This window comes from Netta rufina (assembly GCF_964035555.1).
Source record: "Netta rufina genome assembly, chromosome: 30".
Lineage (NCBI taxonomy): Eukaryota > Metazoa > Chordata > Aves > Anseriformes > Anatidae > Netta > Netta rufina.
In genome coordinates, this window is record NC_140154.1 from 59,483 (window position 1) to 85,470 (window position 25,988).

General features: G+C 52.5%; 2 protein-coding genes across 2 annotated transcripts; both read left to right on the forward strand.

The window, feature by feature from the left end:
- Positions 1-3,982: 3,982 nt before the first annotated feature.
- LOC311220174 (keratin, type II cytoskeletal 71-like) lies at positions 3,983-9,210 on the forward strand (the record flags this gene model as incomplete). Its single annotated transcript, XM_084303636.1, has 10 exons — positions 3,983-4,134; positions 4,221-4,407; positions 5,451-5,668; positions 6,332-6,392; positions 6,657-6,752; positions 7,096-7,260; positions 7,361-7,486; positions 7,787-8,007; positions 8,192-8,220; positions 9,062-9,210. The coding sequence occupies 10 exons, from the start codon at positions 3,983-3,985 to the stop codon at positions 9,208-9,210; spliced, it is 1,404 nt and encodes a 467-aa protein (XP_084159762.1).
- Positions 9,211-21,741: 12,531 nt separating this feature from the next.
- Positions 21,742-25,739, forward strand: LOC311220175 (keratin, type II cytoskeletal 7-like; the record flags this gene model as incomplete). Its single annotated transcript, XM_084303637.1, is given in 9 exon segments — positions 21,742-21,834; positions 21,836-22,333; positions 22,964-23,175; positions 23,356-23,416; positions 23,716-23,811; positions 24,098-24,262; positions 24,544-24,669; positions 25,353-25,573; positions 25,703-25,739. Coding segments are annotated over 9 exon segments (1,509 nt in total).
- Between the last annotated feature and the right edge of the window lie 249 nt (positions 25,740-25,988).

A 25,988-nucleotide genomic window follows, 5' to 3' on the forward strand; every position in this document is an offset into this window, starting at 1 on the left:
CTGGGGTGGGAAGGATGTTATTAAAATTGCTCCCATCACAAGCAGTGCCTTTGGCTGCCTGCTGTGACTCTTTCAGTGTGCTCTCTCCCACTGAGAGCTGCTGATCCCCCACCTAGCTGGACAGGACAGGCCCACTGAGCAGGTTTCCAGCATTTCCTGGGTTTCCTTGGGTTTTGTGGGAGTCCTGCTGGGCGCGGTGTGGGGTCACAGCTTGGACTGGGCTCACTTTGGCTGCTGGCCCTGGGGAGCTGCTGGAAGCCAGCCCCAAGAGCTCAGACTCCTGGGGAGCTGCAACTCCTGGGGGGCTGCTCCTGTGTGTGCTGAGCACTGGTGTTCCAACAACTCCCTCTCCTTACTCCTATTGCAGATCCAGACCATGAAGCTGCCATTATCTTTTTCCTTTGTTTGTGTCATGGGTGCCTTTTACATTGATGTTTGCCTGCTGAGAAGCAGCTGCACACAGGAAGAAGTTTGGGTTTTTCATGGCACTTGGCACATTTAACCTAGAGTTCAATCCAGTTTCCTCCTCAAGCTCATTTTTCCTTTTATTTATTTATTTATTTATTTATTTTAATTAATATTCTGCAGCTCGTCTCTATTTCTCCTGAAACCCTTTGGAGATTTCATCTCTGCATGGCTCCAGCACAGCACACCCCAGCTCCAGGGCATTAGAGCGGCCCTGCTCTACCTCCTCACAAGTGCAGCTGCATAAAATAAAGTAAGGAAAGCAACAAACTTCTGCCTCATCCACTCACTGCAGTTAGTAACAGCAGTAGAAAAATTACTTCATTATTTTCACACATTGTGTTAAATTGGTACTTTCACATTCTTGTAGGGGAAGTAAGAGATTAAGAGATTATAATTATGATTAGTATTTTCAGAATAGATCATTTAATATTATAGGTGGTTAAAATTAAGTTATAGACTTGTTTACCTTCCTGTTACCCTGCAATAATTAGCCATTAGTCACTTGTTAACGGGTCTGCAAGGCGAAGCGATGCTGCGTGTGCACCAGAAGAATACCTGCTGGTCCAGACCTGAGGCTGAAAGGGAGCACTAGCACTGCCCACCACGTTAAAGCAGATCCTGCAGGTGAGAGGAGGCAGGGAAGGACATGGAGAGGCTCCATCCTGCAGGGCTTTGGCTTTCTTGGAGCTGAGCACCCGCTCTGAAGCCCCAGGGAGGGATGATGCTCCCAGAGCCCTTGGCCTGGCTGATGCTGTCCTCGTGAGCTTCAGTGTTGGTTCCAGCCTCCTACAGGCTGGTCCCCTGGTGTCTTGGTCTCCACCCAATCCCATTTTCTGGCCTTCTTCAGCCCAAAAGGCAACCACCCGTGTGCCAGCAGAGATGTGGGGCTGTCCCCAAGCTGCTGTGGTCCCCAGGTTACTTCTGTGCATCCGCACCACGAAGCAGCTCCTGGTGCTGTTGGGCTCCATCACTTCCCACCCTGGTTCTGCACTATGGAACTGGTGTGTTTCCACAAGGCACTTCTGTTTACTGAGGCAAATGAGCGTTTTTCCCCCCCAAAAAATATTCCCAGCCTGCAGGACCTGTTTCCAGCCTCTGTCAGTCTCAAAGCCATTCCACCTTAGGGGGCACCCAGACCTCCCAACTTTCCTCTCCAGGAAGCTTCGTGGTGTTGGTGTGCTGGGCTGGCAATTTGCCTGGCTCCGCACATGCCCTGATGTGGGGCCCTTTTGCTTCTCTTCCTCCTCTTCCTCCCTTCCAGCGTCTTCATGGCTGTCGTTGGTGCTGACGATGGAAGGTGGGGGAAAACGAAAGTCTCTGGGACGAGAGGCATTTTTATAGGTGTGCCTACGCGACCCCAGTCCCATTTCCTGGGTGTCTGAGGGCTCTACTTACACAGGTATTTAGGCAATCAGTGTTCGAGATCTGCAATTTCAATCCCGTGTATGCGCATCTATCTCTTCCATCTGCACTGCTATTAAGTTTAAGTACTGTATTTATTAATGGACTACTGTACCATACTGCTGTGTGTCCAGTGGCTGCCAATTTCCTTGCAGTGCTCATCGAACATGGCTTGTAAAGGGCATTGGTTTGTGTCCCTGGGTGATCTTGCACATTTTTCTTCCTTGGCTTATTTTAGCCATTTAAGCTTTCTATTTTGGGTGGATTAAATGGTCCTTTGCAAGAGTAGATCCATTTCCTTGAGCATGAGAAGCAGACTAGGCAGTAAATTGGACATCTTTTGGATACTATTTTAATTTGCTTCAACCCCCTACCCAAAGAACCGGGGGACTCACGTGGCCCCTGAAGGGCCTCACGCCCCGACAGACTCGGCATCATCCACCCCCAAGGGAAGGACGTGTTGGGTCTGTGGTCCTTGTGGTCTATGCGTGTTGGGACCTCTCCTGCTGTTTCTTTTTGGTCCACGTGTGCCTTGCTGTTTCCTGTGAAGTGTCAGAGCTACTTGGAGGCGTCTGAGAGTGATGCCAACTGGCTGCGGGGCAGCAGGAGGCATCTCCTTCCTCCGCAGGATGCACGAGCATCTCTGAGCCCAGACGCATCACTGCTTCTGCAGCCAGCTCAGCAGGTCCAGGCGTGGCTGGGGCCACTGTGCCAAGGTTGATTCGTGCCAAGGCTGGTTTGTGTTGAGGCTGAGCTGTGCCAAGGCTGAGCCGTTTTGAGGCCATGCAGTGCTGGGGCTGGGCCATACCAGTGCTGGTCCCAGCAGCAGCCCAGTTTACACGGCACACGGGGCAGGATGGCTGCTCCTCCGGCAGGGTTTGTGGGATGCTGGTGCCTCGGAGAGCAGTGCAGAGCTTCTGCATGCTTCAGCAGCCATGTGGTTTGCTTTGTGTGGGGAACTGGTGCGTTAGTTTAGGCCACTGGTTTTGTGTGGGCACTGTTTTTTGTGCAGCACTTTCTTGTGAGGTGCCTGCAGTGGCCTGGTGCAGCTGGAAGCAAATCTGGCATTGTGCTAATCCCCTACTGAGCCTAATGATGCTCCAAGGTCTCAGCCCACCCACTTGTAAGTACACCAGCTCTCCCTACAAACCTCCCATTCAGGGGGTTCTGAGTCTCTTCCCAAGGGACCCAGGGTGAGGTCTGTGAAGCCCTGGCCACGTAACCCACGTACCTGTGGGGCTCGGTCCAACATCCTTGGGAAGAGGCGCATCCTCTCGAGGTGCAGCCCAGCGCATTCAAAAGCTGTGCGAGGGACCAGGGAGAGGAGCTTGTCCCATGGAAATTGTTCGACCCGTGCTTCTGGGGACTCTGGATTGGATTTTGCTCACTTTTATGAGATATTAGTCAAAGCTGGAGGCTTTCAGTGGTGTGAGCAGCAGGACGCAGCCTGCTTTGTGTAGCACATACTTTGGGTGATGGCACGAAGCAAGGTGGGTCGACCCCAGCCCATCACTATGAGGGCAATACCAAGACCTCACGTCTCATAAAATGAAATGCCCAAAGCGGTGGGGAAATTCAAGAGAGGACAAACCATGGTAATGCATATGGATAACTGTGCGAGTTGTAATTAATAATGGAGGGCACGCTAATGAGATAAGAAAATCTCATCTGAGCAAAGCTCATGAGTCAAGCAGGATTTGGAGAGTTTCACAATTCCTCCATTGGTGTGTGGTGTTTACTCCGTCCCCTATTCAAGCACCCATTAATTGCTGCCTGATGAACCAATCCAATAACAATATTAACAGACCTGCTAATTACCACGGAATGGAGGCTAACTCCCCCAGATCATATAAAGGAGAACTTCTGTCACCCCCAGCAGAGGAGCTGAGGATCCTTCACTCGTTTCTGCTCCTGTTTTGCACCATCCCCACCTGCTTGCTCATCTTGCCCTAACACTCCGAAAGCAGCGCGATGAGCCACCACTTCTCCAGATTTGGGGACGGGTACTTCAGCTCTTCTTCTGCTCACTGCGGCACACTGGGGAGCGGGAGGAGCGCGGCTGCCATGAGCCATTGGGAAGGCGACAGAGAGGAGAGATGCGGTGGTTACGGGTATGGGTATGGCAGCAGGAGTCTCCACAGCCTCGGAGGGTTTAGGAATGTTTATCCCGGTGGAGGCTATGGAGGAGAAGGAGGATATGGCAGGTGCCTGGGGTTCGGTGGTGGGAGATATTTTGATAGGGGCTTTGGAAGAAGAGGGTGTTTTGTGGGAGATTTTCACAGTGGTGGTAGCGTGTATGGAGGAGGACCAGGCGGAGGGGCACGTGGTGGATATCTTGGCCTTGCCTTTAGCGAGCAAGGGGCTGGACTGGACTTTGGACATGCTGGCATCAGCAGAGGCATCGAGGAGGTCCGCGTCAACACCAGCCTGCTGAGGCCGATACAAGTACAAGTTGACCCCGAGTTCCAGAGGATGCGGTCAGATGAGAAAGAACAGATTAAGACTCTCAACAACAAATTCGCATCATTCATCGATAAGGTGAGTCCCTGTTCTTTTTGGACTTCTTATCCAGGAGGGGGGAACAGCAGGGGTGCTTCAGTGCCCACGAGACATGGGGACACACCTGATTCAGGCATCTGATCCCCTTTTACATTGCATCCTCTGCCCCCAAAATTCCCCTGGATTCTCTTACGCTGGTGTGAAGTTGTTAATAGCTTGCTATAAATGCTTCTGCATGAATCACATTTAGCCCTGGGATAAGTATCTCTGAGTTGTCTTTTGTGGCAAGACAATAACAAACTGCCAGGATGTCACCGACATCGTAACTCATTTCCCTTTAGAGGAAAAGGTTATGTACATGGCTAGTTGTGTCCTGGGGCTTGAGAATTGTTTGTGCTAGCAAGAGGAACGGGTGGTAGACTTGGACATCCTTGGTATGTTCTGTTTCTTTTTCCCAAGCAAAGCAAAAGTCACATTTCTACCGACCACGAAGCAGAGAGTGACTCCTTTGCTTGGAGCCCTGAGCCTCTTCCCAGTGGCCGGTGGCCCCCACGTTGTTCTTTACCTTTCTTTGTGTTCTGCCCAACGCCTCCACCTCTACGTGCAGTCTTATCTTCCCAGCCATTCCTACTCACAGGCACGGGAGCAAAACATCCAGAAAAACACTTCCACCCACATGGACCTGGCATGTGCCTCTGTTTGGGTGTTCACATGAGTCTCTGTACGGGGTGGAAGCTGGTGTTATTTGTCCCACGTGAAGACATAAGGGCTTCTTGTATCACCTTACAGAAACTCGTTGGTTACACCCAGCTATTTTAAGCAAGCTTAATGCTGAAAAAATAGGAGCACCTTTGACTTTTTCTTTTTTTTTTTTTGGAACCTTCTGGATGTCAGCTCCCAGCTTACAACCTTTTTTGCTGTCCCTTTAGTTTTCCAAAAATGCCAGCTCTGCACAGTGTAGGTCTTTCTGATCCCCTTCTCTAAGGCGAGAGGTATTTATAGAGTGGTCCTGTGTGGTCTGTGAAGGGGTTGTTTCTTCTTGCCTATGTGCTGCTGCCATACTCCTCTGCTTTGCCTTCCAGGTTCAATGTCTTGAGCGGCAGAACCAGGCCCTGATGACCAAGTGGGAACTTCTGCAGCAGCAGAGCTCCCACCCGGAGGAGAGCAGGAACATCGCCACGTTCTTCCAGTCATACATCAGCAACCTGCAGAGGCAGCTGGAGACGCTCCAGAGCCAGAAGGAGCAGCTGGATCCAGAAGCCTATAATATGCTTCAGCTTGTTGAAGATTACAAAAAGAGGTGAATAATCTCAAGACTGGGAAAAGGCAGATTGTAGAGCTGGAATTTTCCAAAGCGGTGATAATTGTGCTCTGGGATGGTATGGCTTAGCTTCTTGCCTTCAAGCATTTTGTAGTCGCTGTAGCACTGCTCTGCGGCAGGTTCACTGTGAGATGCTGAAGCTGGAAGAACAGAGTGGATCCGGTGGGGGTAGAACCCAGCGCAGTGACAGGAGAAATCTGTGGATTTATCCTTTTGGTCCTCCTTCATGCCCTGCCTCCCCCAGGCAGCGAGCAGCCCTGGATTCCTCACCCCTGCTTCTCTGACAGGGGTTTGGTAAACCTGGTGGCAGGGGGAGGAGGGACAGAGCTGAGCGGGGGGCAAGTTGAGAAGAGTTGCTTCTGCTGGCTCAGTGGCACCCAAGAGACATAATTCTTGTCTACATGAAACAAGTTTGAAGTCACGAGGGCATGGTAGATGATGCATAGCATGTTCTGTCTGCTGACGTAGCTTATGCCTGTGCAGAGGGTTTGCCAATGGTTTTGCAGCTGCCAGAAATTAAATGAAGTTAAATAAAAGCTTGACACATTCGCTGTTTGGGCCATTCCATTTGTTTTCTGAGCCACTTGACTGAAAAATTAAGACAGGCAATGAGCTACATATTTCTTTTCTCTGCTGTGATAGATTCGAGGATGAAATCAACAAGCGCACATCCAAGGAAGAGGAGTTTGTGGAACTTAAAAAGGTGAAGTAATGCGGGACACTGAGTTAACTCAAAGCCTCAGAAATAAAAGAGCAACTGGATGGTTAAGCAAATATTACTCTAACTGGAGTAATATAAAACCAGATCTTCTCACTGCAAGCAAGGAGAGAAATTTTCAAATGAAGCTGAGATTCTCCGACTCTGGGATTGAGGGCTTAATTAGATATTATCAAGTCTTGCAAGAATAGCATTTTGGTGGAGAGTTTGCCATCAAAGACACATAAGAGTCTGTGGTTTTTCTTGCAGGAGCTGGACAGTGCCTACATGGGGAAGATGGAGTTTGAAGTTCGGGTGGAAATACTGAAGCAGGAACTTGAGTTCCTCAGATGCTTGCATGATGCTGTGAGTATGCCTCTGGTTAAAAACTTCCCCTTGGGTCAGGAAGCACATGCATCTTTGGAGGCTTCAGGAAAATTCCCCTTTGTCTGTAGGGTGGTGTTGCAGAGTGGGTCATCCTTGGCCTTGCATCTAATAAAATTGTTTTTTATCTGTGAGTGAAGGGGGCAGGTGTGTCATGAAGGCTGGAAAAGACACTTGACAATTACAGCTGGTGGTGGAGTGATAGGACCTGGGGCATGCAGGGGAACTCTGGTGGTAACTGTCCCGAGGTTCCGTGTTGTTCCTCCTAACAGGGCCTGAACTGCTCAGTTGGCTGTTGAAATCCCAAATCTTGTTTTCCTTGCAGGAGCTGTCCCAGCTGCAAACAGTGGCTGGCAACACCAACATTGTTCTGTCCATGGACAACAACAGGGAGCTGAACATGGATGGCGTCGTTGAGGAGGTCAGGCAGGAGTACGAAGCAATTGCTCAGAAAAGCAAAGCTGAAGTAGATGCCATGTACCGAGGCAGGGTGAGTAGGCATCATCTAGGCAGGGAGGCAAGTCCGTGCCTGGCTTGGGGTTCCTTGGCTCAGAAACCAAAAATTCTGTTCTCTTCTTGCTGCACATCAGTACCAGGACCTTCAGAACATGTGGGTAAATCAACGGGAGCAACTAAAGAATAGTTACCAGGAAATCCAGGAACTTACCAGGCAGATCCAAAGACTCCAACCGGAAATTGAAATCGTAAGGAAAAAGGTAAAGCTGATACTTTCCAACAAGACTGAACTATTCAGGTCATTCTTACACGGGGTTTAAATGCAGCCTGTCCTGCGCTCAGCTCAATGTAGCCTGTCCTTTGGAGGCAAACCTAGAGATGATATTTGCTCTTCAAAATGAAGCAGATTTAGATTTTGGGTGTCTACGCCGGGTTGTAATTTGAGTTGATTAACCCAATCAGGTGTTGTATTGTTTGAGCTCTGTCACTGAGGCAGGAGAGCTGGAAAATCCCTGTTCTGTTGGAGGGCTACAGATGCATTCTCTCTGTGCCCTCTGCAGAATGCTGAACACGAAGAAGCCATTAAGGATGCTGAGCAGCGTGGGAGCTCTGCTGTCAGAGACGGCCAGAGAAAGCTTCAGGAGCTGGAGAACGCCCTGCAGCAGGCCAGAGATAACCTGGCTCAAATTCTTCATGATTATCAGGAGCTCCTGAATGTGAAATTGGCCCTAGATATTGAAATTGCCATGTACAGGTCACTGCTCGAGGAGGAGGAGACCAGGTAGGTATAGGCTGTTCCCCCTGGCTGGGAGCAGCTGTGCTGTGCACTCTGTCCCATCCTCTCACCCATCACTTAGGAGAATTGCTGCCTTTAAGGGATGAGATTTTTTCAGCCTGTTGATAGAGCCTAGGCTTACTTTTGTATTTATTGGCTGCATCGTCTCAGTGCTGCTTTTCATCCACAGGATACAAGAAGGCGCACCAGCCACGATCTGTAAGTATCTCGAGGTTTTGCTTTGCTTTCTTAAGGGCACTGTTACAATTCTGCTGTCAGCAGCACCTAACAACCAGCACCAGAACAACCCCATGTGCTTCTACATTACTTTCCTAGGGAAACAAAGTAAATGGTACTCCCTTCTGAGAGTGTGTGTACATGCCTGTATATACGCAGTTATATGCTAATGTATGTGTCAGTCTTGATCTACTAAATTTTGAACTTAACAGTTAAATTGAACCAAATCTCTAGGAAACAGGAAATATATCACTTAGAATGTCCATATGGTCAGAACTAAAATGTCAGAACTAAATGAAAAAAAAAGTCTTCAAATCTATGAAAGTAGGAGCTAAAGGAAAGACTGACCAGTGCTTTCCTTCCTAAAAGAAAAGGCTGCACTGTATGTTCACTCGCAGTGTAAGACATAGGTCATGTAAAACACAAGCTGGTCAAGCCATAAGACCCAGAACCAGATCAGGCAAAATTTCATTACTATAATGATAAATTAAGAACCTTGCTGACAATCCTAACTGACACCTTTATGAGTACTAGAAAAGCTCTGGTGACAGCCATAAAATATATATATATATATATATATATATGAATTTTGCTTATAATACTTACAGCCAAAAAATGAGGTGGATATGTTTTCATTCCTTGCAGGTATTGTTAAACACACTGTGAGTTCTGCTGGTGGCATTGGAAGAGACTCCGGTGATGTGAAAACAGGGAAGGGAGGCATGAACTCTGGTGGTAGAAAAAACTCTGGAAGGAAAGGTTCGATGTCAGAAAAGGGAGGAGTGGGTGCAAGCTCAGAACATGGGGGTGTGAGTTATGGCAGTGGAGGATCCATCTGTGGAGGAGGAGGAGGAGGAAGCTCTGGAGGAGGTGGGTCCAAGTATGGGAGTTCTGGAAGCTCAGGTCAAGGAGGATCAAGCTATGGAAGTGGAGGGTCCATCTGCAAAGGAGGAGGTTCTGGATCTGGAGTAGGGGGAAGCTCCGGAGGTGGTGGAACCAAGTACGGAAGCTCTGGGAGCTCAGGACATGGTGGATCAAGCTATGGCAGTGGAGGATCCATCTGTGGAGGAGGAGGCTCTGCCTCTGGAGGAAGCTCTGGAGGTGGTGGGTCCAAGTCTGGGAGCTCTGGAAGCTCAGGTCATAGTGGATCGAGCTATGGCAGTGGAGGGTCCATCTGTGGAGGAGGAGGTTCTGGAGGAGGTGGGTCCAAGTATGGGAGTTCTGGAAGCTCAGGTCAAGGAGGATCAAGCTATGGAAGTGGAGGGTCCATCTGCAAAGGAGGAGGTTCTGGATCTGGAGTAGGGGGAAGCTCCGGAGGTGGTGGAACCAAGTACGGAAGCTCTGGGAGCTCAGGACATGGTGGATCAAGCTATGGCAGTGGAGGATCCATCTGTGGAGGAGGAGGCTCTGCCTCTGGAGGAAGCTCTGGAGGTGGTGGGTCCAAGTCTGGGAGCTCTGGAAGTTCAAGTCATAGTGGATCGAGCTATGGCAGTGGAGGGTCCATCTGTGGAGGAGGAGGTTCTGGAGGAGGTGGGTCCAAGTATGGGAGTTCTGGAAGCTCAGGTCAAGGAGGATCAAGCTATGGAAGTGGAGGGTCCATCTGCAAAGGAGGAGGTTCTGGATCTGGAGTAGGGGGAAGCTCCGGAGGTGGTGGAACCAAGTACGGAAGCTCTGGGAGCTCAGGACATGGTGGATCAAGCTATGGCAGTGGAGGATCCATCTGTGGAGGAGGAGGCTCTGCCTCTGGAGGAAGCTCTGGAGGTGGTGGGTCCAAGTCTGGGAGCTCTGGAAGTTCAAGTCATAGTGGATCGAGCTATGGCAGTGGAGGGTCCATCTGTGGAGGAAGAGGAGGCGGCTCAGGTTCTGGAGGAAGTTATGGAGGCGGTGGGTCTATTTCTGGAGGCTCTGGAAGCTCTGGTCATGGTGGGTCAAGCTACGGCAGTGGAGGGTCCATCTGTGGAGGAGGAGGCAGCTCTGGAGGAAGCTCTGGTGGTAGAAGAGGGTCCATATCGGGTGAAGGCGGAAGCTCAGGACATAGTGGATCGAGCTATGGCAGTGGAGGGTCCATCTGTGGAGGAGGAGGAGGCTCTGGAGGAGGCTCTAGCTCTGGAGGCAGCAGTGGTAGAAGAGGGTCAATTTCTGGAGGCTCTGGAGGCTCAGGTCATGGTGGATCGAGCTATGGCAGTGGAGGGTCCATTTGTGGAGGAGGGGGCTCTGGAGGCAGCTCTGGTAGTAGAAGAGGGTCCATATCAGGTGAAGGTGGAAGCTCAGGACATGGCGGATCGAGCTATGGCAGTGGAGGGTCCATTTGTGGAGGCAGCTCTAGGTCTGGAGGAAGCTCTGGTGGTAGAAGAGGCTCCATATCGGGTGAAGGTGGAAGCTCAGGACATGGCGGATCGAGCTATGGAAGTGGAGGGCACATCTGTGGAGGAGGAGGAGGAGGAGGAGGAGGAGGCTCTGGAGGCAGCTCTGGTAGTAGAAGAGGGTCCATATCGGGTGAAGGTGGAAGCTCAGGACATGGCGGATCGAGCTACGGCAGTGGAGGGTCCATCTGTGGAGGAGGAGGAGGCTCTGGAGGAAGCTCTAGCTCTGGAGGGAGCTGTGGCAGGAGAGGATCCATTTCTGGAGGCTCTGGAAGCTCAGGTCATGGTGGATCGAGCTACGGCAGTGGAGGGTCCATCTGTGGAGGAGGAGGAGGCTCTGGAGGAGGCTCTAGCTCTGGAGGCAGCTGTGGTAGAAGAGGGTCCATTTCTGGAGGCTCTGGAAGCTCAGGTCATGGTGGATCGAGTTATGGAAGTGGAGGGCACATCTGTGGAGGAGGAGGAGGAGGAGGAGGCTCTGGAGGCAGCTCTGGTAGTAGAAGAGGGTCCATATCGGGTGAAGGTGGAAGCTCAGGTCATGGCGGATCGAGCTATGGCAGTGGAGGGTCCATCTGTGGAGGAGGAGGAGGCTCTGGAGGAGGCTCTAGCTCTGGAGGCAGCAGTGGTAGAAGAGGGTCCATTTCTGGAGGCTCTGGAAGCTCAGGTCATGGTGGATCGAGCTACGGCAGTGGAGGGTCCATCTGTGGAGGAGGAGGAGGTTCTGGCTCTGGCATAGGAGGAAGTTATGGAGGTGGTGGGTCCATTTCTGGAGGCTCTGGAAGCTCAGGTCATGGTGGATCGAGCTACGGCAGTGGAGGGTCCATCTGTGGAGGAGGAGGCAGCTCTGGAGGAAGCTCTGGTGGTAGAAGAGGGTCCATATCGGGTGAAGGTGGAAGCTCAGGACATGGCGGATCGAGCTATGGCAGTGGAGGGTCCATCTGTGGAGGAGGAGGAGGCTCTGGAGGAAGCTCTGGTGGTAGAAGAGGGTCCATTTCTGGAGGCTCTGGAAGCTCAGGTCATGGTGGATCGAGCTACGGCAGTGGAGGGTCCATCTGTGGAGGAGGAGGAGGCTCTGGAGGAGGCTCTAGCTCTGGAGGCAGCAGTGGTAGAAGAGGGTCCATTTCTGAAGGCTCTGGAAGCTCAGGACATGGTGGATCGAGCTATGGAAGTGGAGGGCACATCTGTGGAGGAGGAGGAGGAGGAGGAGGCTCTGGAGGCAGCTCTGGTAGTAGAAGAGGGTCCATATCGGGTGAAGGTGGAAGCTCAGGACATGGCGGATCGAGCTATGGAAGTGGAGGGTCCATCTGTGGAGGAGGAGGCGGCTCTGGAGGAGGCTCTAGCTATGGAGGGAGCTGTGGCAGGAGAGGATCCATTTCTGGAGGCTCTGGAAGCTCAGGTCATGGTGGATCGAGCTACGGCAGTGGAGGGTCCATCTGTGGAGGAGGAGGAGGCTCTGGCTCTGGCATAGGAGGAAGTCATGGAGGTGGTGGGTCCATTTCTGGAGGCTCTGGAAGCTCTGGTCATGGTGGATCGAGCTATGGCAGTGGAGGGTCCATCTGTGGAGGAGGAGGAGGTGGCTCTGGAGGAGGCTCTAGCTCTGGAGGCAGCAGTGGTAGAAGAGGGTCCATTTCTGGAGGCTCTGGAAGCTCAGGTCATGGTGGATCGAGCTACGGCAGTGGAGGGTCCATCTGTGGAGGAGGAGGAGGCTCTGGAGGAGGCTCTAGCTCTGGAGGCAGCTGTGGTAGAAGAGGGTCCATTTCTGGAGGCTATGGAAGTTCAAGTCACGGTGGATCAAGCTATGGCAGTGGAGGGTCGATCTGTGGAGGAGGAGGAGGCTCTGGCTCTGGCATAGGAGGAAGTTATGGAGGTGGTGGGTCCATTTCTGGAGGCTCTGGAAGCTCTGGTCATGGTGGATCGAGCTACGGCAGTGGAGGGTCCATCTGTGGAGGAGGAGGAGGCTCTGGAGGAGGCTCTAGCTCTGGAGGCAGCAGTGGTAGAAGAGGGTCCATTTCTGAAGGCTCTGGAAGCTCAGGACATGGTGGATCGAGCTATGGAAGTGGAGGGCACATCTGTGGAGGAGGAGGAGGAGGCTCTGGAGGCAGCTCTGGTAGTAGAAGAGGGTCCATATCGGGTGAAGGTGGAAGCTCAGGACATGGCGGATCGAGCTATGGAAGTGGAGGGTCCATCTGTGGAGGAGGAGGCGGCTCTGGAGGAGGCTCTAGCTATGGAGGGAGCTGTGGCAGGAGAGGATCCATTTCTGGAGGCTCTGGAAGCTCAGGTCATGGTGGATCGAGCTACGGCAGTGGAGGGTCCATCTGTGGAGGAGGAGGAGGCTCTGGCTCTGGCATAGGAGGAAGTCATGGAGGTGGTGGGTCCATTTCTGGAGGCTCTGGAAGCTCTGGTCATGGTGGATCGAGCTATGGCAGTGGAGGGTCCATCTGTGGAGGAGGAGGAGGTGGCTCTGGAGGAGGCTCTAGCTCTGGAGGCAGCAGTGGTAGAAGAGGGTCCATTTCTGAAGGCTCTGGAAGCTCAGGACATGGTGGATCGAGCTACGGCAGTGGAGGGTCCATCTGTGGAGGAGGAGGAGGTGGCTCTGGAGGAGGCTCTAGCTCTGGAGGCAGCTGTGGTAGAAGAGGGTCCATTTCTGAAGGCTCTGGAAGCTCAGGTCATGGTGGATCGAGCTATGGAAGTGGAGGGTCCATCTGTGGAGGAGGAGGAGGAGGAGGCAGTTCTGGTGGTAGAAGAGGGTCCATTTCTGGACGCTCTGGGAGCTCAGGTCATGGTGGATCGAGCTATGGAAGTGGAGGGTCCATTTGTGGAGGAGGAGGAGGAGGAGGGGGCTCTGGAGGCAGCTCTGGTAGTAGAAGAGGGTCCATATCAGGTGAAGGTGGAAGCTCAGGACATGGCGGATCGAGCTACGGCAGTGGAGGGTCCATCTGTGGAGGAGGAGGAGGCTCTGGAGGAAGCTCTAGCTCTGGAGGGAGCTGTGGCAGGAGAGGATCCATTTCTGGAGGCTCTGGAAGCTCAGGTCATGGCGGATCGAGCTACGGCAGTGGAGGGTCCATCTGTGGAGGAGGAGGAGGCTCTGGAGGAGGCTCTAGCTCTGGAGGCAGCAGTGGTAGAAGAGGGTCCATTTCTGGAGGCTCTGGAAGCTCAGGTCATGGTGGATCGAGCTACGGCAGTGGAGGGTCCATCTGTGGAGGAGGAGGAGGTTCTGGCTCTGGCATAGGAGGAAGTTATGGAGGTGGTGGGTCCATTTCTGGAGGCTCTGGAAGCTCAGGTCATGGTGGATCGAGCTACGGCAGTGGAGGGTCCATCTGTGGAGGAGGAGGCAGCTCTGGAGGAAGCTCTGGTAGTAGAAGAGGGTCCATATCGGGTGAAGGTGGAAGCTCAGGACATGGCGGATCGAGCTATGGAAGTGGAGGGTCCATCTGTGGAGGAGGAGGCGGCTCTGGAGGAGGCTCTAGCTATGGAGGGAGCTGTGGCAGGAGAGGATCCATTTCTGGAGGCTCTGGAAGCTCAGGTCATGGTGGATCGAGCTACGGCAGTGGAGGGTCCATCTGTGGAGGAGGAGGAGGCTCTGGCTCTGGCATAGGAGGAAGTCATGGAGGTGGTGGGTCCATTTCTGGAGGCTCTGGAAGCTCTGGTCATGGTGGATCGAGCTATGGCAGTGGAGGGTCCATCTGTGGAGGAGGAGGAGGTGGCTCTGGAGGAGGCTCTAGCTCTGGAGGCAGCAGTGGTAGAAGAGGGTCCATTTCTGGAGGCTCTGGAAGCTCAGGTCATGGTGGATCGAGCTACGGCAGTGGAGGGTCCATCTGTGGAGGAGGAGGAGGCTCTGGAGGAGGCCCTAGCTCTGGAGGCAGCTGTGGTAGAAGAGGGTCCATTTCTGGAGGCTATGGAAGTTCAAGTCACGGTGGATCAAGCTATGGCAGTGGAGGGTCGATCTGTGGAGGAGGAGGAGGCTCTGGCTCTGGCATAGGAGGAAGTTATGGAGGTGGTGGGTCCATTTCTGGAGGCTCTGGAAGCTCTGGTCATGGTGGATCGAGCTACGGCAGTGGAGGGTCCATCTGTGGAGGAGGAGGAGGCTCTGGAGGAGGCTCTAGCTCTGGAGGCAGCAGTGGTAGAAGAGGGTCCATTTCTGAAGGCTCTGGAAGCTCAGGACATGGTGGATCGAGCTATGGAAGTGGAGGGCACATCTGTGGAGGAGGAGGAGGAGGAGGAGGCTCTGGAGGCAGCTCTGGTAGTAGAAGAGGGTCCATATCGGGTGAAGGTGGAAGCTCAGGACATGGCGGATCGAGCTATGGAAGTGGAGGGTCCATCTGTGGAGGAGGAGGCGGCTCTGGAGGAGGCTCTAGCTATGGAGGGAGCTGTGGCAGGAGAGGATCCATTTCTGGAGGCTCTGGAAGCTCAGGTCATGGTGGATCGAGCTACGGCAGTGGAGGGTCCATCTGTGGAGGAGGAGGAGGCTCTGGCTCTGGCATAGGAGGAAGTCATGGAGGTGGTGGGTCCATTTCTGGAGGCTCTGGAAGCTCTGGTCATGGTGGATCGAGCTATGGCAGTGGAGGGTCCATCTGTGGAGGAGGAGGAGGTGGCTCTGGAGGAGGCTCTAGCTCTGGAGGCAGCAGTGGTAGAAGAGGGTCCATTTCTGAAGGCTCTGGAAGCTCAGGACATGGTGGATCGAGCTACGGCAGTGGAGGGTCCATCTGTGGAGTAGGAGGAGGTGGCTCTGGAGGAGGCTCTAGCTCTGGAGGCAGCTGTGGTAGAAGAGGGTCCATTTCTGAAGGCTCTGGAAGCTCAGGTCATGGTGGATCGAGCTATGGAAGTGGAGGGTCCATCTGTGGAGGAGGAGGAGGAGGAGGCAGTTCTGGTGGTAGAAGAGGGTCCATTTCTGGACGCTCTGGGAGCTCAGGTCATGGTGGATCGAGCTATGGAAGTGGAGGGTCCATTTGTGGAGGAGGAGGAGGAGGAGGGGGCTCTGGAGGCAGCTCTGGTAGTAGAAGAGGGTCCATATCAGGTGAAGGTGGAAGCTCAGGACATGGCGGATCGAGCTACGGCAGTGGAGGGTCCATCTGTGGAGGAGGAGGAGGCTCTGGAGGAAGCTCTAGCTCTGGAGGGAGCTGTGGCAGGAGAGGATCCATTTCTGGAGGCTCTGGAAGCTCAGGTCATGGCGGATCGAGCTACGGCAGTGGAGGGTCCATCTGTGGAGGAGGAGGAGGCTCTGGAGGAGGCTCTAGCTCTGGAGGCAGCAGTGGTAGAAGAGGGTCCATTTCTGGAGGCTCTGGAAGCTCAGGTCATGGTGGATCGAGCTACGGCAGTGGAGGGTCCATCTGTGGAGGAGGAGGAGGTTCTGGCTCTGGCATAGGAGGAAGTTATGGAGGTGGTGGGTCCATTTCTGGAGGCTCTGGAAGCTCAGGTCATGGTGGATCGAGCTACGGCAGTGGAGGGTCCATCTGTGGAGGAGGAGGAGGCTCTGGAGGCAGCTCTGGTGGTAGAAGAGGGTCCATTTCTGGAGGCTCTGGAAGCTCAGGTCATGGTGGATCGAGCTATGGAAGTGGAGGGTCCATCTGTGGAGGAGGAGGAGGCTCTGGAGGAGGCTCTAGCTCTGGAGGCAGCAGTGGTAGAAGAGGGTCCATTTCTGAAGGCTCTGGAAGCTCAGGACATGGTGGATCGAGCTATGGAAGTGGAGGGCACATCTGTGGAGGAGGAGGAGGAGGAGGAGGCTCTGGAGGCAGCTCTGGTAGTAGAAGAGGGTCCATATCGGGTGAAGGTGGAAGCTCAGGACATGGTGGATCGAGCTATGGAAGTGGAGGGTCCATCTGTGGAGGAGGAGGCGGCTCTGGAGGAGGCTCTAGCTCTGGAGGCAGCAGTGGTAGAAGAGGGTCCATTTCTGAAGGCTCTGGAAGCTCAGGACATGGCGGATCGAGCTATGGAAGTGGAGGGTCCATCTGTGGAGGAGGAGGAGGTGGCTCTGGAGGAGGCTCTAGCTCTGGAGGGAGCTGTGGCAGGAGAGGATCCATTTCTGGAGGCTCTGGAAGCTCAGGTCATGGTGGATCGAGCTACGGCAGTGGAGGGCACATCTGTGGAGGAGGAGGAGGCTCTGGCTCCGGCATAGGAGGAAGTTATGGAGGTGGTGGGTCCATTTCTGGAGGCTCTGGAAGCTCAGGTCATGGTGGATCGAGCTACGGCAGTGGAGGGTCCATCTGTGGAGGAGGAGGAGGCTCTGGAGGAGGCTCTGGTGGTAGAAGAGGGTCCATATCGGGTGAAGGTGGAAGCTCAGGACATGGCGGATCGAGCTATGGCAGTGGAGGGTCCATCTGTGGAGGAGGAGGAGGCTCTGGAGGAGGCCCTAGCTCTGGAGGCAGCTGTGGTAGAAGAGGGTCCATTTCTGGAGGCTCTGGAAGCTCAGGTCATGGTGGATCAAGCTATGGCAGTGGAGGGCACATCTGTGGAGGAGGAGGAGGCTCTGGCTCCGGCATAGGAGGAAGTTATGGAGGTGGTGGGTCCATTTCTGGAGGCTCTGGAAGCTCTGGTCATGGTGGATCGAGCTATGGCAGTGGAGGGTCCATCTGTGGAGGAGGAGGAGGCTCTGGAGGAGGCTCTAGCTCTGGAGGCAGCAGTGGTAGAAGAGGGTCAATTTCTGGAGGCTCTGGAGGCTCAGGTCATGGTGGATCGAGCTATGGAAGTGGAGGGTCCATCTGTGGAGGAGGAGGAGGAGGAGGCAGTTCTGGTGGTAGAAGAGGGTCCATTTCCGGAGGCTCTGGGAGCTCAGGTCATGGTGGATCGAGCTATGGAAGTGGAGGGTCCATTTGTGGAGGAGGAGGAGGAGGAGGGGGCTCTGGAGGCAGCTCTGGTAGTAGAAGAGGGTCCATATCAGGTGAAGGTGGAAGCTCAGGACATGGCGGATCGAGCTACGGCAGTGGAGGGTCCATCTGTGGAGGAGGAGGAGGCTCTGGAGGAAGCTCTAGCTCTGGAGGGAGCTGTGGCAGGAGAGGATCCATTTCTGGAGGCTCTGGAAGCTCAGGTCATGGTGGATCGAGCTACGGCAGTGGAGGGTCCATCTGTGGAGGAGGAGGAGGCTCTGGAGGAAGCTCTAGCTCTGGAGGGAGCTGTGGCAGGAGAGGATCCATTTCTGGAGGCTCTGGAAGTTCAGGTCACGGTGGATCAAGCTATGGCAGTGGAGGGTCGATCTGTGGAGGAGGAGGAGGTTCTGGCTCTGGCATAGGAGGAAGTCATGGAGGTGGTGGGTCCATTTCTGGAGGCTCTGGAAGCTCTGGTCATGGTGGATCGAGCTACGGCAGTGGAGGGTCCATCTCTGGAGGAGGAGGCAGCTCTGGAGGAAGCTCTGGTGGTAGAAGAGGGTCCATATCGGGTGAAGGTGGAAGCTCAGGACATGGCGGATCGAGCTATGGCAGTGGAGGGTCCATCTGTGGAGGAGGAGGAGGCAGTTCTGGTGGTAGAAGAGGATCCATTTCTGGAGGCTCTGGAAGCTCAGGTCATGGTGGGTCGAGCTATGGCAGTGGAGGGTCCATCTGTGGAGGAGGAGGAGGAGGCAGCTCAGGTTCTGGAGGAAGTTATGGAGGCAGTGGGTCCATTTCTGGAGGCCCTGGGAGCTCAGGTCGTAGTGGATCGAGCTATGGCAGTGGAGGGTCCATCTGTGGAGGAGGAGGAGGCTCTGGAGGAGGCTCTAGCTCTGGAGGCAATTGTGGTAGGAGAGGCTCCATTTCTGGAGGTTGTGGTAGTTCAGGATATGGTTCCTGTACATCTGCTGGTGGGGAAGGTTTTCATTGTGAGATATCCACCTCTGGGGATTCCTTCAGTTCTGTCCATGAAGGGTATAGCTCTAGTGCTCTGGGGTCAAGATCTGGGGACCTTTCTCATTCTGGCCGCATTGGGTCTGGCTTTGGACATAGGAGCAGCTCCGGGGAGGAGGAATATCAGTGATGCATTTCAGGTTGTGGAGGACTTGAATGGTTTGGTCCTGTGGACGGGGCTGGGAATTGGACTGATGGAGGGTGGCCTGCTCGCGGGGGGGGGATGCTTGTCTGCCTGGGGATTTGGTCAGGGACCCAGCCTTCTTCCAGAGAACCCTACCACAATAACATCTGCCTGCAAAAATCTGCAAGGGTATTGCCTTTGTTTTGGAGGCCCAGCACCCTGTCACCACTGGTCTGGCCACGTCACCTGCAACCCTGGGCGCTCTTCTGCCTGCACCGAGTGCTGTAACCTGCTCACCACGGACTCACCTCTGTTTTACGTCTGTATTGTGATGTTTGCTATTGTTTCTGTAGACTTTCTTTGTATTGCTCTGAGCCCTTCCACTGAGGCCGTTTGGGACCTTTTTCTTTGGGAACTAAAAGCTTGAAACCCTCCTCGGTGTGTGTGTATGTGTTGGTCTATTCGGGGCACACCCTGACGTGCACGAGAGGTGCAAACCTGGGGGTACAAACCCGTAAGAAATCTCACCTTCTGGCACGGCTGAGGACCTCGTTGTCCCCGTGCCTTCTAAATATTGCCCTCTACAGGTGCGAGCCAGCTCCTGCTAGCGGGGAGCGTTGGACTGGGCGCAGGAGCACCGCCACGGCCGGGTGGGGATGCTCAGGGTGCGCTCGATGCCACCACCTGGTGGGAGAAAGGAGCTGGGCCAGAGCTGCGCGGAGATGCCCCTCGGGCGCCATCCTGGGCGATGGAGCTTGGGGCTGCAGCCCTCTGCCGTGCAGAGGTGGCAGGAACAAAAGGTTCTTTCCCTTGCTTTACTTTGGCAAAAGGTGTGACGTTGGGCACGGCACCATTGTAGCACCATGAGAATTATGGGCCTCCTGTTCTCGCTGCTGGGCCTCTTTCCAAAATTCCTGGCGGTTAGAGGATTGACGAGCTGTGATTGCCCTGGTAGCTGTTCCCCTTGCTGCTTCCTCAGTGCTCACAAACACATACAGCCACCTCTGTTCAGGGGCACACGGAGTGCCACCGACCAGAAGGAAGTGGGCAGATCTGGTGGGTTTTAAGCCCAGAGTGCCCCCACGAGCAGATGGTGTGCACACGTGCTGCCTCTGGTGGCATCCTCTGTCCTCTGTGGAGCTGGGGCCATCAGGGACACCAGGACTGGGGGGGGGGGGGGGTGTCAGGGGTGAGGCTGGTCCAGACAGAGGAACATTTTGCTACATCTGGGAGCACACAAAAACCTGAGTTTGTGAGTTTTGCTCATCAAAGCATGTGCAGGAGAAGAAAACTTTCCAAAGCAGGAGCTGTAACCCTGTAGGCTCCAAACACATCGAGGGAGCAGGACCCAATGCTCACCCTGCCTCCCTGGAAGGCTCAGCCTCTCTTCACTGGGTGGAGTGGGTGAGCTCGCCACCTGCGTGGTGCGGGAGGACATGGGTGTCCCAATGCTCACCCCTGGGTGCAGCAATGGTCTTCAGTGGGAGGCTGGGGAGGGCCCAGCTGGAAGCACAAAATGGGTGCAGAGCAGCCGGTGCAGCTCCGGGCCAAGTGTCCTCCTTGTGGGCTCCGATCCTGCTCTTCCAGCTGGGGCTGCCATGGACTCTGCCTGCATTTAAGCGGGCGGTGAGGCACCCAGGGCTTCAATCACTGTTGCTCCTCGGCGTGTGGGTGTAATTGATAGTGCTGTCAAGAACCTGCAATTAAGCCGGTTGTCTTTCCAGCTACTGCATACCATCGATTGTCTCCCTTGCTGGGCTAAGGGCAAACTGTTCCAGTGCAGAGCATTTGCAAATAATGAGGTACGAGAAAACCTTGGGCACCAGCCGCTCCAGGAGCTGGAATACCAGCAAGGTTTCTGGTAACCCGTTTTGCTTTTCATCAGCCTTCTTGCGAAAGGTGGTGAAAAAGCCCTCCACTGAAATGAGGAAGTGAGAAAAATAATTAAAAAAATCCCTGCAAAGCCCAGAGAAGAGATGAGCAATTGAAATGCTTTTTTTTTTTTTTTCCTTCTCCAATTGAAACATATAAACATTTAATTGACAAAAAAAAAAAAAAAAAAGCCAACCAAAAGTTACGGATTAAGATGGCATAATAGCAGGGGAAAACCTTTCATTTCAAGCCCTCTGAAATGAAACCATTTGCCTTTCTGTTTTGAAAGAGGCTTTGGAAAGAAGCCACCAGGACAGAGATGTAATCCTGGCCCCACCTCTGAGGCATTGTGAGGCTCTCAGCAAATATATTAAACGTATCAGCCTTTTCTTCCCCAGCTGTCAAGCAACCCTAATAAATCATTTTTATTTGCCTTGAGGTATCCCGAGAGTTTTAATTACAAGCTCAAGTATAAAGAATAGTAACAGAGAGCAGCCATACAGCGGCCCTATTAATAAGGTACATGTTTTTACCTTGTACTGGTTGCTGGTGCATTCATAGTCTTCCCACCAGGGCTAAGCCTGCCGCTGTTCCCAATTAAATGGTTAACGAGCATCCAGGTAACAGCTTTGTGGCTAAGTCTCCTATCTAGGATATTTGTCATCTTCCAGGAAGTCTCATTTTGGGGGGTCTTTTATAAAATCTGGGCTAAAAACTTAATGAGAAGTTAGAGCTGCTCTAATTTATGCTTCCAAAAGCTGGTCATCTAAGCCTGAGCTTGTCAGCTTAGACTTTTGTTGGAGTTGACGGAGAAGAGAGAGGCTGCTAGTGAGCAGCCTCAGCACAGGGATGGTGTCAGGAGGGCTGTTTGTAAAAATAAATATTTCACCCTTCTGTACCAATTGGTGCGTCCCATTCTCTGTGTTTCCCAGCTTCCAGGTGTGGGGCTGCCTGTGGCTGGTGGACACGTGCTGTCTTTGCCTTTGGGTGAGATGCCTCGGAGACTCCCAAGGGAGTGACTGGGGAAAGAATAGATAATGCAAGGATCAGTTTTAATTTGCTGTTCAGCAGAACATTCCTCTACAGAGTTTCTTGGACAGAGTGGGAGATACTCTTAAGGGTATGTCCTTCTTGCTAAGCTGTAATTTATGGAAGGAGGGAGGACAAGCTGAAAAAAAAATCCTTACAAAACCCAGCACACGGTGTCCTCCAAGCTTGGAATGCAAGCAAAGCAATTCAAAAGCAGCACAATTCCATAGGATTTCACAAATGTTCAGTGTTATGCATTGTTTTGCATATTTAAACCTACAAATTGCTGCCAGGCAAGGCAAACCCCATGAAAACCCCAAATTATTCATCTGCATCAACCAAGCCCCACTTCTGGGATGCGTATAAAGGAGGCGCTCAGGGATGTCAGAGCAGAGGGGCCCCTTTTTGAGCTGCTCTCCTCCAGCAGCCCCACATCCCTGATCCTCTCCCCCGCCACGTCTGCCAGCATGAGCCAGCAGCTGTCAGCAGGGAGGTGTCTTCATGGGAGGAATTTCTCAGCATCTTCTGCTGTGAGTGGCGTGAGCTGCTGTCGGAGCAGCACCTTCCCCTCTGCTGCCCCACTGGGAAGAGGGCACAGAGCCTGGAGCAGCCAAAGCCTCCGTGATGTTGGGGGCTGGAAATGGATTTCTGCTGGCCACTGCCTGGCACAGGCAGGCTGTGGAGGGTGGGGGCGCAGGGACGTCCACGCCTGTAGTGAAAGGGGGGGTCAGGGGAGTGCCTTCATCTGCAGAAGTGAAGGTATTCGTGCAGTGCACATCAACGAGAGCCTGCTGCAGCCTCTTGATGTGAAGATCGACCCTGAAATGCAGCACATCCGAAGGCAGGAGCAAGAGCAGCTGAAGAGTCTCAACAACCAGTTTGCCTGCTTGATTGACAAGGTGAGAGCTGAGGCGAGATTAAAGGAATGATGGGCTTTAAGTATAAAGGAACCCTTTTTTGTGCTCAGGTCTTTGATTCCTCTCCTTTTCCTGTCCCATTACGTGGCCCTGATGCTGGTTTTAGCATGCATGGCTCCAGCACCATGAGATGCAAGTGCAGATCTAGCTGATAATGTTATTTTAACCTGATTATTTATGTGTTGACAAGCTGCAGCTGTATGCATTATTAATAGCTGAAGCGAGCTGTTCTTCCAAGGTACCTTGCTGCGCTTCTGCACTCTTGCCCTCTCTGCACAGATAGACTTTGTAAAGTTGTGTTGTCGACAGCCAAAGGATGATTTCTGCTACCAGCCAGTTGGCCTACAAAGGTGTTTAAATACCCCATAACCACAAAGTCTGTGGGGCTTCCTTGGAGACTGGGAGAGCAGCACACCCTGTTTGCTCTTGGATTCTTGGGTTATGAAGGTTGCAATGCTCCCCTTTTGCCCTCTCGTCCCCTTCGAACCACAATGAGCCCCTGGAGCATTAACTTGGAAGAGAAGTCCCCTTGTTCCCCCCACCTTCATCTGGTCCCTTTTTGATGCACCAAAGCGTGTGCCCAACGACGGTGGCTTTGCCTTCTGAATGCAGGTGCAGCATCTGGAGCAGCAGAACAGGCTGCTGGCCACCAAATGGAACCTCCTCCAAAAGCAGGTCCTGCCATCACAGAAGAACTTCAGGCAGGCCTTCGACAACTTCATCTGCAGCCTGCAGAGGCGGCTGGACTCGCTGCTGCATGAGAGGGAGAGGATGGAGCCTGAGCTGAACAACACAGAGAAGCTGGTTGAAGAGTTCAAATGCAAGTAAGTTCATGGGGCAGGGAGCTAGACAGATTTTTCTAATGGACTTCTATACATATCAACAGACTTCTCTCTAACAAAAGGCTGAGGTCCAAAGGCACCCTGAGCCCTAAATACCCAGGATGCTGGAAGATCTCCAGCATCAGCATGACCCAGCAACCAGTCCCTTCTCTTCCCCAACAGATACGAGCAGGAAGCCAGCAGACGCACAGCTGCTGAGAACGAGTTCGTGTTACTGAAGAAGGTAAGGAATTGGGATGAATGGAAGCGTTGGATTCAGACATCCGAAAAGTTTCCTCTGTTTTGCCATAATATTTTGAGAATATTATAAGTCATTGGACAATTATGGATTCAGAAAAATATGCTGCAGAGTATTGCCAGGGAGCATAAGAACTCAGCAATATTGTATAAGCCTCTGGCACCCCTCAGAGGTGAACAACTACATCTCCTAAACAAAATTTCCTATACTAAAAACTCAGTAAAGTTACTTAGGTCTCCATGTAGCCACCATTTTGACTTCTAAATGTCTGGGAACTCTTTTAGGATGCGGACTGTGTCTATCTGACCAAGGCAAAGCTGGAAGCAAAGCTGGAAACCCTAAAGCAGGAGACAGAGTTCCTGAAGTGTGTGTCGGCTCAGGTATGGATGCTCCTCTCCCATTCTTGTTGATGGCAGCTATTCTTACCAGCCACTCCTTGTTTACACTGATTTAGTCCCAGTTAAACCAATCCATCAGGGTCGCTAGGAGAGGCAGCGGGAATAAAGAAGATCTCCAAAAGCCCCAAACCCTCAAGCTGCATGCATGACCAACTCTAGCCACAACTCATGGGCTGTGGCTCCAGACAAACTCTCAGGGGTGGTATTACGGCCACTGGGCTGCGAGATAGGAAACCCAGTGCTCACAGCCACTTCATATGGCTTCTAGGAAATTGCTGAGCTGGAGACAAGCCTCTGTGATACCTCCATTGTTGTGAAAATGGACAACAGCCGAGGTCTGGACATGGAGGGCATCCTCAGGAGCGTTGAGCGCTGGTATGAGGATGCAGCTCAGAAAAGCAAGACAGAGTTGGATGCGTTGTACAGAACTAGGGTAAGTCGCAGCAAACAGTAACATGTCCTTCATGTAGCTGTCAGAAGGCAGCAGTTCAGAGGCAAGGATTTCTTTCATTCTGTCTTGACTACGTAACTTATGGACCTAGTTTTCTGTTCTGCTAAACTTGGCAGAGTCTCCAAGTCAGGAGAACATCCCCAAAGCAATAGCATGAGGACTTTTCTAAAGTTAGTCTACTTTACTTTGGAAACAGAGGCAAGGCTCCTCTGTTGCCTATGCTACCAGTATTGATTGCCAGCTCTCTCTTGTCTTTCTGTCAGTACCAAGAGCTTGAGGAGGCAAAGAGGAGTCATTGCAGTCAACTCAAGTCCCACCAGCAACACATTGAAGAGCTGAGTTTTGCAATCCAGAGGTGGCAGTGTGACCTTGAAAACATGAAGAAGCAGGTATCGTGGGCCATATTTAATCACTGAATCTCCTAGGTGGGATATAGCAAGTCTGGTTTTCTACATCTCTTGCATTTATTTTGTCTTTGCTGAATAGCAGTGCCTCACACTGGTCCCACTACTCTAGAGAAGATCTTAGCCCTGTGGAGCAGGGAAAAAGGGTAATCTGCTGTGCTGCCCTGTTTTCTGCTGGATCATTTTGATTATCGAAAAAAAAAAAAAAATCGCCATATTAGATCATTGGATTTACTACAGCACACAGACAATTGCTCCAGCAAGAATTCTGGCAGGAGACAATGCTTCTGACATAGGTTCAAAGCATTCAGTAAGTAGGGTAGAATTATGAATCACCAGTAATTCACCACCCATTGGAACTAGTATAATTTTCAGACCATCTGATTCATTATATATTTTATAACGGGAAGTAATGGAAAACCTTAATTATCAGTTCCAATTAGAGCTATTAGAAGTATTAGTATCCTCAAAACAAGGCTTAACACAGCCTCACAGTACAGAGATCTATTCTGTAGTGTTTCAGAACTGAGATTTGATTTTGGAAATATTTGCCTTCCCTAAAAGCAACATCGATACTTCATTTCAAAAGACGACAGAATTTCTCTTTTATAGGAAAATATGGAAGACATTGGGCAGGGAAAGTGAGGAATTCTGTGCCTCCGATACAGGTGTTCTCTCTGCAAACATCAGTTAAGGATACTGAGCAGCGTGGGGACTGTGCCCTGAAGGATGCACAGAAGAAGCACACGGAGCTGCAGAATGTCCTCCAGAAGGCCAAGGGTGAGCTGGCTTGCATGCTGCGGGGTTATCAGGAGCTGCTGAACGTCAAGCTGGCCCTGGACATTGAGATTGCAACCTATAAGACTTTACTGGAGGGTGAAGAGAGCAGGTGGGTACCTCTGCAACAGTGTGCGTGCAGTGCTCAGTTTCGGGACACTTCAGCAGAGACACGGAGACTGGAAAATGCTAGAAATGCTAGTTATATGACAGATAACCTTCTGACTTTCTTCCCCTTCAGGATACGCATTTGGAGCCCCATGAGAGTATGTAAGTAAGCTCGAGGTTTTCTGTTTTCCTTATGACATTAAAAAAGCCAGCGCTGGTTTGCAGCGGGGTGCAGAAAGGCTGCACTATCCCCATGGGAAGCGCTCCCCGAGTGATTCAGCCTGTATTTTCCCATAACAGCGATCACCACACCTTGCAACAGATCCTCTGGCTCCAAAGCCAGCCCGGGCTGTGGACCTGGTCTGCAGTGCAGAAGACACGGGTCCTTCTGTGGTGCTGGGAGAGCATCCCAGCCGGGA